Source organism: Lutra lutra, chromosome 5, assembly GCF_902655055.1.
Source record: "Lutra lutra chromosome 5, mLutLut1.2, whole genome shotgun sequence".
NCBI classification, from domain to species: domain Eukaryota; kingdom Metazoa; phylum Chordata; class Mammalia; order Carnivora; family Mustelidae; genus Lutra; species Lutra lutra.
The window spans coordinates 156,358,296-156,375,129 of record NC_062282.1 but is presented as its reverse complement, the minus strand read 5'-3'; the positions used below and the strand labels follow the sequence as shown (position 1 = coordinate 156,375,129).

Here is a 16,834-nt window from a genome sequence, read left to right as displayed (position 1 = left end):
ATGAACAACTAGCAAAACAATAGGCAAAAAACAAAACAGAAAATACTTTCTTTTTACCTCGGCCTGAAAAATGATGCATGAGCACATTCATGTCAGATTGTCACCTACCTTGAACTCAAGCAATATTGGAAGAGAAACTACCTCCCAAGTATACTGCCCCTCAAATCAATTTTGGTATCTTTCAATGTTTTCTTTCTCCTCACAAATTACTAAAGTCTCTAAATATTCCCCCTTGACCCTGCAAGGCCACAACAATTCTCTAACACAATGCACCTGAGAGCCTTCTTTACATCCTTGTTCCATAGCATGTAAATCAGGGGGTTCAGCATTGGGGTGACAACAGTGTAGAAGAGGGCTATGAACTTGCCCTGTTCATAAGAGTTACTCTTGGCTGGCTGGAGATACATAAAGATGATGCTCCCATAGAACAGAGCCACAACTGCCACATGGGAAGAGCAGGTGTTGAAGGCCTTTCTCCATCCTTCTGCTGACCCAATCTTCATCACAGCTCTGGCAATGTGATTGTATGAGACCAGGATGAGACCCAGGAGGCAAGACAACAAAGATAAAGCTGGCCACATACATCTCCACCTCATTGAGGCTGGTGTCCACACAAGCCAGTTGCATAATGAAGGGCATCTCGCAGAAGAAGTGGTCAATGTGATTGTTCCCACAGAGTGGCAGGAGCATAGTAAGTGTGGAGCCCACCACGCTGGTGGTCAGACCCCCAAGCCATGAGGCAAGGGACAAGCTGAGTCAAAGCTGTGGATGCATGATGACAGTGTAATGTAGTGGCCTACAGATGGCAATATAGCGGTCATAGGACATGACTGCCAGGAGGATGCATTCAGTTGCCCCCAGCCAGTGGGAGATATAGAATTGGACCACACACCGTCCATAGCTTATGGTTTTCTGTGGTCCCCAGAGGTTGACCAGGAGTTGTGGGACAATGCTTGTGGTAAAGCTAATGTCCAGGAAGGAAAGGTTGGCAAGAAAGAAGTACATAGGGGTATGGAGGTGCACATCCATGCAGGAAACCAGAATGATGATGCCATTGCCCAAGATAGACACCACATAAAAACCTGAGACAAGGATGAAGAGGAGAGATTCTAGTGAGGGTTGTGTGGAGAAACCCAGGAGTACAAAAACTTCTGGAGAACTTACATTGTCTATTTCCATCATCATGTGTAGCCAGGAGTGGGACAAAAAGACCACCTGTGGTGAGTGGGGGGCACAGAATATGGGGCCTCAAGTGACTATATCAGTTAGCAGACTTTAGACATAATTTTATACCCATTTTCTTGAAAGCATGTACTCAACTGCTCCATGGATGATGTTGCATCATCTTCCTGAAGGCCAGTTTGGAGAAGCATGAGACTATACATAGCCTGGGGAAAACGGACATTCATGCAATGTTCTTGGTACTGATTATTTTGTTGAAATATTACTTATAGTAGCAACATCTGGAGTCAGCCTGAATGTTTAGTGGTGAGATTTTCTTGGGTAAAAGATTTCATGCGATGAAACACTGCAGAGGCAATAAAATCATTACCGTGTTACTCCCTTTTTTAGTTAATGGCCACATGGAGTCCACCATGATATTTCCCTTTTAAATCCCACAATCAGCAAATTTTTGCTTTAACATTAAATTCTATTTTCATCACTTCTTGCAGCTCCTTGCTACCATCCTGGCATACGTCACCATCATTTATCACCTGGATTATTGTTCTAATATCTTAACTTGCCTTCTTGCTTTCCCCATTAGTTCCCTTCAGCATGTTCCCAACACAGAAGCTAGAAGATTATCTTAGGATACAATATGATCATACTGCTCTTAATAGTCCTGTTGTCTTATAGCAAGTCTTTCAGTGACTTTTCCCCAAGACATCCATCCACAAACTCAATTCTTACCTCCTTCAGGTTATTGTTCAGAAGTCATCTTTCAGGGGCGCCTGGGTGGCTCAGTGGGTTAAAGCCTCTGCCTTCGGCTCAGGTCATGATCTCAGGGTCCTGGGATCGAGCCCCACATCGGGCGCTCTGCTCAGCAGGGAGCCTGCTTCCTCCTCTCTCTCTGCCTGCCTCTCTGCCTACTTGTGATTTCTGACTGTCAAATAAATAAATAAAATCTTTAAAAAAAAAAAAGAAGTCATCTTTCACTAAACAAAAAATGGTATTTTTTAAAGTGCTTATTTAAATTCCAGTTAGTTAACCTACAGTGTAATGATTGAACACTTCCATACACTGAAGCAAATGCGCTATTTAATATTGAAACCCCTCTGAACTCCCTTCTCTTCCTTTCCAGCTTTGTTTTTATTCATAGTACTTATCACTAAGGAACAAATATGCTATACTAAGTTACTATGTTTGTAACTGTCTCACTCTGCTAGAGTTTAAATTCCATGGACTCCTAGCTTTCTATTTACTTTGTTTCTGAGTCCCCAGTGACTAGCTCATGTCTGGTACACAAAAATCCTTTAATCAACAGTCACTGAATGAGCAAAATGTGAAAAAGGTCATTATAATGGGTACATGGAGCAGAACAATATAAAGGCATAGTTAAGGAATGCTCAGTGTAATCTCATAGCAGTGGTATCAGGAAAGAACTCTTGGGACTGTCAGAGTCATGCAAAGAATAAATCCATCATAATTAGAACCCATCCAGGTGCGAAGAACAGAGCAGCTATAAACTCAAAGGTCTGCCTTTCTAAATCCCAGGGAGTGTAATTCATTCATCTCTAAAATGGGAAGTTGATCAAGGAAAATAGACTTGAACACACATGTTTATTCACAGATTTTCAAAATATGTGTAGAGTTTCCATCATGCATATGTAAAAATGGGGCTCAGAGGGCTTCAGACATTTGCCAAAATTTATACATAGACTCTATGCCAGTGTGGACCACACTGAGCCACAATGCTGAGATAATTGTCTGCTTTGCATGTAGCAGAGCAGTGCAGCACTAATGCTCTGAAAAAGCATCTGGGAAATGAATTCTGACCTCCTGTAACCTGGGGAAACATGGGGAGCTGCAAGGACATGGGTGGCTTCAAAATGTGGATGTGAGAGAGGAGAAGTGAATGAGGGCAGATATGAGCAACTGAGTCATGACACAATGAGGTGATTACCCCATATAGAGAGTCATCTCAGATGAGCTGATGAGGACAAAGAAAAGTGAAAGGCAAAACCCAAAACCATATTGTCCCCTATGGATATAAGCATCCCCTCTTTGGAGATATGTACATTTTGTGGGCTCACATATGAAGAAAATGTAGGAATGTCACCAAGAGATGGCAGCCATAAGGTCAGTCATGAGGTAATAGTTCAGTAGAATTTTTGAGGAAGTAGAGACCTTTGTGGTGATCTGATCTATTTCTAGAAATGTTCAGTGGTTTACCCAAAGTCCAAGAGCTGCTCAGTGCTGGCACTGGAGCTACACCCAAGGCATTCAGATTCTTAGTACAAAAATAACATTCCCTTTAAGTAAAGGGGGAGGTTTTCTCATTCTCAGAGATTCACCAAAACTGTCACAGTAAATAATCATTCTTGAAAATGTGATCTCACCCCAAGTCCTGTGACATCATGACAAAGAAAGATAGCATGGAGACATTTGTGAAAACGTTTTGAGTTCAAATTTTAAATCAATTATGCAGTAATAAACTCTACTCCTGGCTGTAGGTAACCTGCCAAAATACCAAAGACCTCAAGAAGAGCAAGTCAGATTATTGAAATGCATCCATATTCATCGAACTTAACTGGAATTACCAGAAACTTTGTGATCCCAGTTCATCTTAAATACCATAAAAAACAAACAAATGAACAAACAAATAAGCAAACCTAAGAATGTCACTTACTGATGGTGAGCTAGCAGCAGCATCTCCCTGTATGGAGGGTGGAAATATCAAATAATGCGGAGTATTTTATTTCAAATATTGTTAAAAACCCATGAATTCAATGGATATGACATTAAAAAGTAGGAAGGTAGCCATGGGATTTGAGAAGCCCTGAAAATATTGGAAATCTCCAAGTCATTGGTAGCAGACGTGTTAGATTCTGTTCAAATGTATGTCTAAAGACCACTTTCTTAAATTTTAAAATCAGAATAGGTTTTAGTTAGAGAGAAACACTATTTTTTTCCTATGAAAACTGTTAGCAAAAAGAATGAGGATGGCTCATAGTGTTTCCAGAATGAGAAATATATACCCACTCTCAAAGGACCTAGTGTGTTATAAAGCCTGTGTAATCACAAGACACTCATTTTATCCTTTAGAGCATTCAGAAGGGAGACAGAAGGTGATGTATGTATCAGGGGAGTGAAATTGGTGGGAAGAAAGCTTTGGAGATTTTTTTTTCTTTTGAATAATTATAATTTCATTGTAATCAAATAAATGGTTATTTTTATGAATAAAACACCCTTTTAAGTTTTTATACTGCTAAACACTGCTTACAAAACATAGAAATCAAGTCTCTACTCAAAGATTTATCATGCAGTGGAAGAGAGTCTGAAATATTTGCTCATTACAGTAATTTTGGTACATGTTGCTATAGATTTTCTTCTTTTTTCTTCAAGAGAGAAGAAGACATTAAGAATTTTATTTTTTAATTTTTGTTATTTAAATTCAATTATCCAAGATATAATACATCGTTATCTTTTGATATAATGTTCAATGATTCATTAGTTGAGTATATCACCCAGTGCTCACAGATTTTCTTCAAAATTCAATCATATAATTACTGGTGTCCAACACAGCAATGAACTAACATCTTTTCTTTAAAATGAACTTATTTTTGTCGTATTAAAATACACACAATGAATTTAGCATAATAATTTTTACATATACAAATCAGTGAAATTAAGTGCATTCGCAAAATATTGCAACCATCACCATCTAGTTACAGAACTTTCTCATCGCTCCAGATGTACCCCCTACATAGTCACTCTTCATTTGCTTTCTTTCTCCAGGCCTTGGCAACAACTAATCTGCTTTCTCTCTCTAAGAATCTACTTATTGTGAATATTCCACATATATGAAATCATGCATTTTGTGGCTTTCTGTGTTTGGTTTCTTTCACTTAGCATACTGTCTTCTTCATCCACCTTGTAACATGTGTCAGTATTTCACTCACTCTTGTAGCTGCATACTATTCCATTGTGTGCCTTCACTATATTATATTTACCTATTCATTTGCTGATGAAGACATATTTCCTCACAGTTTTGATTTGTACTTCCCTAGAGACTGATGGTATTATGCATGTGTTTATGTACTTTTGGATTTTTTTGTACTTTTGTGATTCTGGAGAATCACAGTTCTGGAGATCTTTTTTGGAGCAGGATTTATTCAGGTCCTTTATCCACTTTTCATTGCATTATTTGTTTGTTGTTGTTGTTGTTAAGAAAAAAGTTCTTTATATATTCTGATTATTAGATCCCTTACAGCCAGATCATTTGCAAATATTTTCTTTCATCTGTGTGCTGGTTTTTTTTTTTTTTTCACTTTTTTCATATTTCATAGTGTCCTTTGACAAAGAAATTTTTCTTTAATGAAGTCCAGTGTATTTATCTTTTGTTTCTTTTGTTTGGGGTATCACATTTAGGAAACCATTGCCAAATCCAGACTCATGAAGTGTTCTTTCTGTATTTTCTTTTAAGAGTTGTATAATTTTAGCCCTTGTAATAAGGTCCCTGACCATGTATGTATGTATGTTTTAATATGGTATTAGATAGCAGTTCAGCTTCATTCTTTTATAGGTACATATTCAGTTGTTCCAGGAACATTTACTGAGGAAACTATTCTTTCCCCATTGAATAGTCTTGACACCCTTGTCTAAAATCAATTGCCACAGATGTATGAGTTTATTTCTGTACTTCCAATTCTGTAGCACTGATCTATTGTTATGTTAGGACCAATTTTGATTACTGTAGATTTTTAGTAAGTTTTGAAATTGGAAAATATGAGGTCTGTTATTTGTTTTTTCCCCCCATTATTGTTTTGGGTATTCTGGGTCCCTTGTAATTAAAAATGAATTTGAGATTTGGCCTTTCTATTTTTATGACAATGAAAACAAAAACATTGGGGTTTTGATAGGCATTGTATTAAATCCATGGATCACTTTGGGGAATGCTGCCATCTAAGCCGTATTAGGTCTTCCCAATCAGAGACATTGATGTCTTTCTATTTATTTAGGTCTTCAATATTTTCATTAATATTTTATTGTTTTCAGTGTGTAAGTTTTAAACATTCTTAAATTTATTCCTAAGTATGTTCTTTCTTATAAATGCTATTATAAATAGAATTACTCTGTTAATTTCCTTTTGGGATGTTTATTGATAATGTACAAAAATACAACTGTATTTTGTGTTTTGATTAAACATCTTCAACTTTGGTCAATTAATTTATTAGCTCTAACAGTTTTGTGGATTCTTCAGGATTATATACATTAAAAATCATGCCATTTGTGAATAGAGATCTTTTTACTACCCCCTTTTCATTTTGAGAGTTTTTATTTCTTTTGTTTGCATGATTACTTTGGCTAGAACTTTAGCATAATGTTGAATAGAAGTAGTAAAGGTGGATGCTGTTGACTTGTCCCAGATTTTAGGGAGTAATCTTAGTTTTTCACAATTGAGATGTTAGGTGTGGGTTTTTAAAATTATACCACCTTACTGTGTTGAAGCAGTTTCCTTCTTGAATTACAAGAAATTGATTTTTGTATGCTCAACTGTCCTTGCATTCCTATACTAAATCTCACTTTGTCATCATGTATAATGCTTTTAATATGTTCTGCAGGATTTGATTTGCATTTTTTGGATGATTTCTGTATCTATATTCACAAAGTATATTGATCTGCAATTTTCTTTCCTTCAGTGTCTTTAGTTAACAGCTGTACATTTTTACATATATTCTAGAATAACTTCACTAGATAGTATTTCTTATTCCTCTAGCACTGGTCCCTAATTGAGCCATGATTAACTTACTCTTTAATTTGTGTAAAGATTTGGGCAAGCGTAATTACTAAGAATTTGGCCTTTGAAATTTGTCAAGACCAAGTTTGCACATTGCACTGGAACTAGCTAGTTCTAGCTATTGTCAAGTCTCTTAAATTTACTTATCTTCTATTTTTTAATATGCACATTAAAAGATTTTCAGAATATCATTCTAATTTTTATCTCAGTAAAGGTAAGGTCTGTGTCTATCCTGGTAACTATTATATTCTCCATTGTCCCAATATATGTCTTGATATGATACCTGGCATGTTGAGACCATTCAATACATATTTATTATTATTATTATCATTATTATTCAATGAATGAATGATTTCAAATCTATTCTGTTATGAGTATATAATGCTTTTGATATAACATAGGGATGCAGGCTTTGGAATATGTATTTGACATTTGAGTCATTTTACACCAATTATAGTTTTATCTAAATTTTGAATTATCCCTGAATTATGAAGATTACTCCTAATTAACTCTGTAAAGAGCTATTATGAGTGCCACCTTAGGAGGTCAGTAGGGCTTTGAGTGGGTTTGCTCAAGGTCATGTCTACAAAATGGCAGGGCAAGGATGGCATTTATTTTCTGCTACTAAGTAACATTCCTTTCCTATTTCACACATTCCCTTATTGACCTCCTCTAGTCCAATGGGTTAAAATACTAAATCCTGAAGACTTTCCATGTTATATCTATGGTCAGCACCTCTATCACAAAGTTCAGATTTCTATAGCTATTTGCCTCTACTGTTATGAACAGAATTGTGTCCTCTCCATTTATATGTTGAAATCTTAATCCCCAATGTGACTCCCCGCAACAGGTGAAAGATATATACTTTTAATTTTTCTTTTTTCATGCATTTGTTCCTGTTAATGAATGTGTGTGTGGCAAGTTGTGATGGAAACAAATGTATTAGTTTGCTAAGGCTGATATAGCAAAATACAAACAAAACAAAACAAAACAAAAAAAGCAACACAGCTGCGTAGCTAAAATAAAAGAAATCTATTTCTCACAGTTCTGGAGGATATAGTTTTGTAAAGATCAAGGTGCCATCAGGGTTAGTTTCTCCTGAGGCATCTCTCTGTGGCTTGTAGATGTAGCCTTCTGTGTCTTCACATGTCTGTGCATCCCTGGTGTCTCTCTGTGTATTCAGATCTCCTTTTCTTATGACACCAGTCATTTTGAAACAGGCCTACTCTAATGGCGTCATTTTAAGTTAATTATTGCTTTAAAGCAATATTGCTTTAAAGCAAAAAATTATTGCTTTGAAGAGCCTATCTTCAAATATGCTTTCTAAGGTAATGGAATTAGGGTTTCAACATATGAATGGGGTGAGGTCATAATTCAGTCCATAGCATTGTGATTTTTCTATTCTGAAAGTTCAGAACTATGGTCAATGCCCTAACAGGGAAGAACTCACTTAAGTTCTTCCCTGACTCCTTCTTTTTTTAGTTTTATTGAGGTATGATTGACAAATATTGTATATATTTAAGATGTACACAGTGATTTTTTTACTTATGTATACATTGTGAAATAATGCCCCCAATTAAGCTAATTAACCTGTCCATCACCTCACCTTTCTTCCGTTGCGTGTGGTGAGAACAGATTTATTCTCTTAGTACATTTTGAGTATATAACACAGTATTGTTAACTAGAGTCACCAGGTTGTATATTACTTCCCCAGAACTTATTAATCCTCTAGCTGAATGCTTATACCCTTAATTCAGTTAGCTCTGACAAGATCTAAAACTCCTTTTTCTGCAATACAGAAACAGAGTCACAAAGAGCATCTTGCAGGCTAGCCTGTCACCTCTTACATCCCTTCCAGAGCCATTCCTGATACTTTGCTTAGGCAAAGATGCATGACATCTTTGTGAACAGCTGCATATGCTCACACACACATATACATACTGAAACACACTTGCTGAAACAGTTTAATAACTGACTATTAAGACTGATTCAGGCTGACTGATTCAGTCTACCTACAAAAATACAAAAGAACTTAGAAAAGTTTTGAAATACACATTAAAATGCATACCACAGGGGGCACCTGGGTAGCTCAGTCATTAAGTGTCTGCCTTTGTTTCAGGTCACGATCCCAGGATCCAGCGCTGGCATAGGGCTTCTTGCTCAGTGGGGATCCTGCTTCTCCTTCTCCCTCTTCCTGCTGCTTCCCCTGCTTTGCTGTCTCTCTCACATAAATGAATAAAGTCTTAAAAAAGTAAAATTCAGGGGCACCTGGGTGGCTCAGTGGGTTAAAGCCTCTGCCTTCGGCTCAGGTCATGATCCCAGGGTCTTGGGATAGAGCCTGGAATTGGGCTCTCCACTCAGCGGGGAACCTGCTTCCTCCTCTCTCTCTGCCTGACTCTCTGCCTACTTGTGATCTCTCTCTCTGTCAAATAAATAAATAAAATCTTTTAAAAAAAAAAGTAAAATTCAGGGGTGCCTGGGTGGCTCAGTCAGTTAAGCGTCTGCTTTTGGCTCAGATCATGATCCCAGGGTCCTGGGATCGAGTCCCACATCGGTCTCCCTGCTCGGCCAGGAATCTGCTTCTCCCTCTGCCCCTCCCACTCTGTCTGTCTGTCTCTCTCTCTCTCTGTCAAATAAAAAAAAATAATAAAATCTTTAAAAAAAAAAGTAAAATTCATAACACAAATCCCATCAGAGCAACTTGGCAGTTTGGGAAAAACAAAAGCAGGACGTTACATGACTTGGTTATTTATGTATGTATGTATATATGTATGTATGTATGTATGTATGTATTATTTATTTATTTTTATTGCTTTACTTAACTAATAAGGTTCTATTGAATAAATTGAGGTTTAAACTAAGAATGCTGAGGAATCTCCATACTGTTTTCCACAGTGGCTATACCAATATGCAGTCCCACCAATAGTGTACAGAGGTTCCCTTTTCTCCAAATCCTTACTGTCTTTTGTTATCTTTTGTCATTTGAAAATTGTGACATGACATCTCATTGTGGTCTTTATTTGTATTTCCTGATGGCTAGTGGTATTAAACACCTTTTTATGTGCCCGTTGGCTAATACCTGTACTTCCATGTTTATTGCAGCATTATTCACAATAGCCAAAATATGGGAAAAAAAAAAAAAGGTGTCTGTTGAAGGATGAATGGATAAAGATACAATGGAACATTATTCAGTAGTAAAAATAATGAGATCCTTTCATTTGAAACATGGGTGAAACTGAAGTGTGTTATGCTAAGTGAAATAAGTCATACAGAGAAAGAAAAGTACTACATCATTTCATCTATAAATGAAAGGAAGGAAAGAGAGAAGGAAAAAAGGAAGAAAGAAAGAAGAAAAAAGAAAGAAAGAGAAAGAAAAGGGAGAAAGAGAAAGAAACTCAACTTCTAGAAACAGAGCATTGGATGATGGTTTTCAGGGGGCTGGGGAGTGGGAAAAAATGGGGAGATACTGGTCAAAGGGTACAAAATTTTAGTTATTAGATATTTAATTTCTGAGGATCTAACACACCACACAGTGACTATTGTTAGTAATACTGCACTGTATTTTTGAAATTTGCTGAAAGTAAATCTGAAGTGTTCTCATTACGAAAAAAAAAAAGTCTCCATGAAGTGATAGATGTGATAATTTACTTCATTTTAGTGATCATTTCACAATGTGTATGTATATCAAATCATCAAGTTGTATACTTTATTTATTTTTTTGGTGGGGGAATTTGGGGTAGAACATTTTATTTTATTTTTAAAATTTGTTAATTTTAACTCCAGTCAGTTAACATACATTATAATATTAGTTTCAAGTATGCACTATAGTGAGTCAATACTTCCATACAGTAACTAGTGCTCATCAGCTGATCACAAGTGCTCTTCTTAATCCCCATCACCTGTTTTCCCCTATCCCCCTACCCACTCCCCTCAGGTCACCACCAGTGTGTTCTCTATTGTTAACAGTCTGTTTCTTGGTTTGTCTTGCTCTCTCTTGTTTCCCCCCTTTGCTCCTTTGCTTACTTAAATTCCACATATGAATGAAATAATATGAAAATTGTCTTTCTCTGACAGACTTACTTCGAGAAGGGAGTTGAGGGAAATTGGAAGGGGAGGTGAACCATGAGAGACTATGGACTCTGAAAAACGATCTGAGAATTTTGAAGGGGTGGGGGGTGGGAGGTTGGGGGGCACCAGGTGGTGGGTATTGTAGAGGGCACAGATTGCATGGAGCACTGGGTGTGGTGCAAAAATAATGAATACTGTTATGTTGAAAAAATAAAAAAAAATTTAAAAAAAAGAATAATAACTCTCTAGCTGCATCCTTATTTGCAAATGGCAAGATTTCATTCTTTCTTATGGCTGAGGAATATTGCATTATATCAAGTCTTTTTTTTTTTTTTTTCCTCTCAGAGCCAGGATTAAGGTTAGGGTTAGGGCTAAAATAATGGTTAAGGTTAAGGTTAGAGAACAATTTAAGGACATATCCCTATTATCTTGCATTTGTTGAGGGTTTTTTTGGTTTTTGGGTTTTTTTGTTTTTTTTTTTTTAACCATGGCTGTGTATTATACTTTGTCAAATTTTTTTTTCTGTATCTGTTGAGAGGATCATATGATCCTTATCTTTTCTTTTATTAATGTGATGTATCACATTGACTGATTTGCAAATACTGAATCACCCTTGCAAGCTGGGAATAAATCTCACTTCACTGTGTTGAAAAATTGTTTCTAATATATTGTTGAATTCAGGTTGTTAGAATTTCATTGAGAATTTTTTCATTTATGTTTATCAAAGATATTGGCTGATAGTTCTCTTTTTCTTTTAAAGATTTTATTTATTTATTTGTCATAGAGAGAGAAGTGAGAGTGAGCACAGGCAGACAGAGTGGCAGGCAGAGGCAGAGGGAGAAGCAGGCTCCCTGCCAAGCAAGGAGCCCGATGTGGGACTCGATCCCAGGACGCCGGGATCATGACCTGAGCCGAAGGCAGCTGCTTAACCAACTGAGCCACCCAGGCGTACCTGATAGTTCTCTTTTTAGTGGATTTTTTTTATCTGGTTTTGGTAGCAGGGTATTGCTGGCCTTATGGAATGACTTTTAAAGTTTTCCTTTTGTTTATATTTTCTGGAATAGTTTGAGAAGAATAAATATTAATTCTTCCCTTTTTATTATTTTTTTGAAAAGCATGAGTGTGGGAAGGGGAAGAGGGAGAGGGGGAGAGAGAATCTTAAACAGGTTCCACCCCACCTGGGGCTTGATCTCATGATTCTGAAAATGTGACCTGAGTTGAAATCAAGAGTTGGATGCTTAATCAGCTGAGCCACCCAGGCATCCCAGTATTAACTCTTCTTTAAATGTTTGGTAGGATTTCCTTGCAAAACCATCTGGCCCTGCATTCTTTCTTGTTTGCTGGGAGATTACTAAATTTGGATTCAATTTTTTTTTTTCTTTGCTGGATATCAGTCTGCTCAAGTTTTTTTATTTCTTCCTATTTTAGTTTTGGTAGTTTAAACGTTTCTAGGAATTTATCCATTTCTTTCAGGTTGTCCAATTTGTTGGCATATCAATTTTTATAACATTTTCTTATAACTGTATTTCTGTAGTTTTGGTTGTTATTTCTCTTCTCTAATGTGTGATATTATTTATTTGGGTCCTTTCTGATTTCTTGTTAAGTCTATCTGGTGGTTATTAATTTTATTAATTTTTTCAAAGCACTAATCTATTTTAATTGATAATATTCTATTTTGTGTGCGTTTTTTATTTTAGTTTCTTTTTTTTTTCAAAGATTTTATTTATTTATTTGAGAGAGAGACAGTGAGAGAGAGTATGAGAGGGGAGAAGGTCAGAAGGAGAAGCAGACTCCCCGTGAAGCTGGGAGCCTGATGTGGGACTCAATCCCAGAACCTCTAGGATCATGACCTGATCTGAAGGCAGTTGCTTAGCCAACTGAGCCACCCAAGCGCCCTTATTTTAGTTTCTATATCATTCATTTCTGCTTTGATCTTTATTATTTCCCTTCTGCTGGGTTTAGGCTTTGTTTTTCTTTTTCTAGCTCCTTAGGTGTAACATTAAGTACGTATGTGAGACTTTTCTTGCTTCTTGCTGTAGGGTTGTGTTGCAATATACTTCCCTCTTATGACTGCCTTTTCTGCAGCCCAAAGATTTTGGATGGTAGTGTTTTCACTTTCATTTGTTTCCATGTATGTATTTCTTTCTTTTTTGATTTCCTACGTGACCCCTTCATTCTTTAGAAGCATGTTGTTTAACCTCTGTATATTTGTGGTCTTTCCAGATTTTTTCTTGTGGTTGACTTCTAGTGAGATTCCATATGCATGGTATGATCTCAGTCTTTTTTTTTTTTTTAATTTCTTTTCAGCATAACAGAATTCATTGTTTTTGCACCACATACAGTGCTCCATGCAATACGTGCCCTTCCTAATATGCACTACCTGGCTCCACGAACATCCCACCCCTCACCCCTTCAAAACCCTCAGATTGTTTTTCAGAGTCCATAGTCTCTCATGGTTCACCTCCCCTTCTAATTTCTCTCAACTCCCTTCTCCTCTCCATCTCCCTATGTCCTCCATGTTATTTGTTATGCTCCACAAATAAGTGAAACCATATGATAATTGACTCTCTCTGCTTGACTTATTTCACTCAGAATAATCTCTTCCAGTCCCATCCATGTTGCTACAAATTTGGGTATTCATCCTTTCTGATGGAGGCATAATACTCCATAGTGTATATGGACCACATCTTCCTTATCCATTCGTCCATTGAAGGGCATCTTGGTTCTTTCCACAGTTTGGCGACCATGGCCATTGCTGCTATAAACATTGAGGTACAGATGGCCCTTCTTTTCACTACATCTGTATCTTTGGGGTAAATGCCCAGTAGTGCAATTTCAGGGTCATACAGAAGCTCTATTTTTAATTTCTTAAGGAATCTCCACACCGTTCTCCAAAGTGGCTGCACCAACTTGCATTCCCACCAACAGTGGAAGAGGGTTCCCCTTTCTCCACATCCTCTCCAACACACATTGTTTCCTGTCTTGCTAATTTTGGCCATTCTAACTGGTGTAAGGTGGTATCTCAATGTGGCTTTAATCTGAATCTCCCTGATGGCTAGTGATGATGAACATTTTTTCATGTGTCTGATAGCCATTTGTATGTCTTCATTAGAGAAGCGTCGAAGATGGCAGCCTCCCAGTCTCCGTCCCGGAGGAGCCGAGAGCCCGGGGCCCCACTCCTCAGTGCGCCCTCAGAGAACAGCGCCCAATGACTCCCGTCACCCTGGCCTCCGGCCGCGCTCCGAGCTGACCGAGCCTGCGACCGGTTCAAGGTAACCCCGAGTTTAGAGCTCACTCCTCGGCTCTGTCTCTGTAGCCGGCTTCCCTGTTCTAATACCGGTAAGCTCTGCAACACTCAGACACCCCCGATCCTTCTGTGACCCTGTGGGACCTGAGGCTGCGCTGACCCCGCCTGGGCTTCACCCCAGTTAAGCTTCTGGAGCGATGTCCCTCAGTGGAACAGACTTTTTAAAGTCCTGATTTTGTGCTCCATTGCTCCGCCGCTCGCCGGGAGCCAGCCCCTCCCCCCGCGGTCTATCTTCCCGTCGCTTTGGATTCACTTCTCCACCAGTCCTACCTTGCAGAAAGTGGTTGATTTTCTGTTTCTGGAATTGCTGTTCTTCTTCTCTTCAATCTCCCGTTGGATTTGTAGGTGTTTGCAATCTTTAGATAAGCTATTTAGCTGATCTCCCGCTACCTGAAGTAGTCTCAGCCTGCTACTTCTCCGCCATCTTGACTCCTCCTCTCCAGTGACTATTCTTATGATCATTACTTTAAATTCGCTATCAGCCATATTACTTATATCTGTTGTTTTTTTTTTTTTTTCATAGATCTCTGTGTATGGCCTTGTCCTGTTCTTTCATTTGTGATACATTTCTATATCTCTTCATTTTGTCTGCCTCTGTGTGTCTGTTTCATTGTGTAAAGAAGTCAGCTACATCTTCTGCTCCTTAAAGTAGTGACATTAAATAAAACAAAGAGGCAACCCATGGGATGGGAGAAGATATTTGAGAATGACACTACATAGAAAGGGCTGATATCCAAGATCTATAAAGAACTTCTTAAACTCAGCACCCAAGAAACCAATAATCATGCCAAAAAAGTGGGCAGAAGACATGAACAGACATTTCTCCAATGAAGACATACAAATGGCTATCAGACACATGAAAAAATGTTCATCATCACTAGCCATCAGGGAGATTCAAATTAAAACCACATTGAGATACCACCTTAAACCAATTAGAATGGCCAAAATTAGCAAGACAGGAAACAACGTGTGTTGGAGAGGATGTGGAGAAAGGGGAACCCTCTTCCACTGTTGGTGGGAATGCAAGTTGGTGCAGCCACTTTGGAAAACTGTAGAGGTTCCTCAAAAAGTTCAAAACTCCCTTCACCTATTTTTCTCACCCCCAACTCCCTGCATATTGGAGCCAGATGTGATGTTTGATCTCACAATATTGAGATCATAACCTGAGCTGAAACCAAGAGTCAGATGCTTAACTGACTGAGCCACTCAGGTGCCCCAGCTTTTGTAATAATTTAAAATGTGAAAGAAAAATTTCAGAAAATTCCTAAAGCTAGAAAGCATTTTTAGGAATACACATGGCAGGCTATCTTACAAACTGGTCTTATATTTTTATTTTCTTCCTCTTTTCCTTCTTTTTTTTTTTTTTGTCTCAAGTTTTTATTTAAATTCCAGTAAGTTAAATACAATGTAATATTAGTTCCTGGAGTAGAATTTAGTGATTCATCACTTACATATAACACTCAGTGCTCATCACAAGTGCCCTCCTTAATCCCCATCCCATGTTTAACCCATCCCCCACCCCTCTGGTAACAATCAGTTTGTTCATCAGTTGATGGATATTGGGGCTCTTTCCATAATTTGACTACTGTTGATAGTGCTGCTATAAACATCAGGGTGCATATATACCTTTGAATCAGTATTTTTGTATCTTTTGGGTACATACCCAGTAGTGCAATTGATGGGTGAGAGGGTAGCTCTATTTTTAACTTTTAAAAGAAAAAATTATGTTACATTAGTCATTATGTTACATTAGATTTTGATGTAGTGTTCCATTATTCATTGTTTGTTATAACATCCAGAGCTCCATGCAATCCATGCCCTCCTTAATACCCATCACCAGGCTCACCCATTCCCCTTCCACCTCCTTCTAAAACTGTCATTTTGTTTTCTGGAGTCCATAGTTTCTCATGGTTCATCTCCTACTCTGATTTCCACTCCCTTCATTTTTCCCTTTCTTCTCCTAATGTCCTTCATGCTATTCCTTATGTTCCACAAATAAGGGAAACCGTAGGATAATTGACTGTCTCTGATTGACTTCTTTTTTTTTTTAAGATTTTATTTATTTATTTGACAGACAGAGATCACAAGTAGGCAGAAAGGTAGGCAGAGAGAGAGGAAGGGAAGCAAGCTCCCTGCTGAGCAGAAAGCCCGATGTAGGGCTGGATCCCAGGACCCTGGGATCATGACCTGAGCTGAAGGCAGAGGCTTTAACCCACTGAGCCACCCAGGCGCCCCATGATTGACTTATTTCACTCACCATAATCTCCTCCAGTCCCGTCCATGTTGATACAAAAGTTGGGTATTCATTCTTTCTGATGGAGACATAATATTCCATTGTATATATGGACCATATTTTCTTTATCCATTCATCTGTTGAAGGGCATGTTGGCTCTTTCCACAGTTTGGTATTGTGGACATTGCTGCTATGAACATTGAGGTGCATATGGCCCTTCTTTTCACTACATCTTTATCATTGGGGTAAATACCCAGTAGTGCAA

The 16,834-nt window shown here is 37.9% G+C and overlaps 1 protein-coding gene across 1 annotated transcript; it reads right to left on the bottom strand.

The window, feature by feature from the left end:
• Positions 1-218: 218 nt before the first annotated feature.
• Positions 219-1,182, bottom strand: LOC125101258 (olfactory receptor 2C3). The gene is given in 2 exon segments (XM_047731835.1): positions 219-546; positions 548-1,182. Coding segments are annotated over 2 exon segments (963 nt in total).
• Between the last annotated feature and the right edge of the window lie 15,652 nt (positions 1,183-16,834).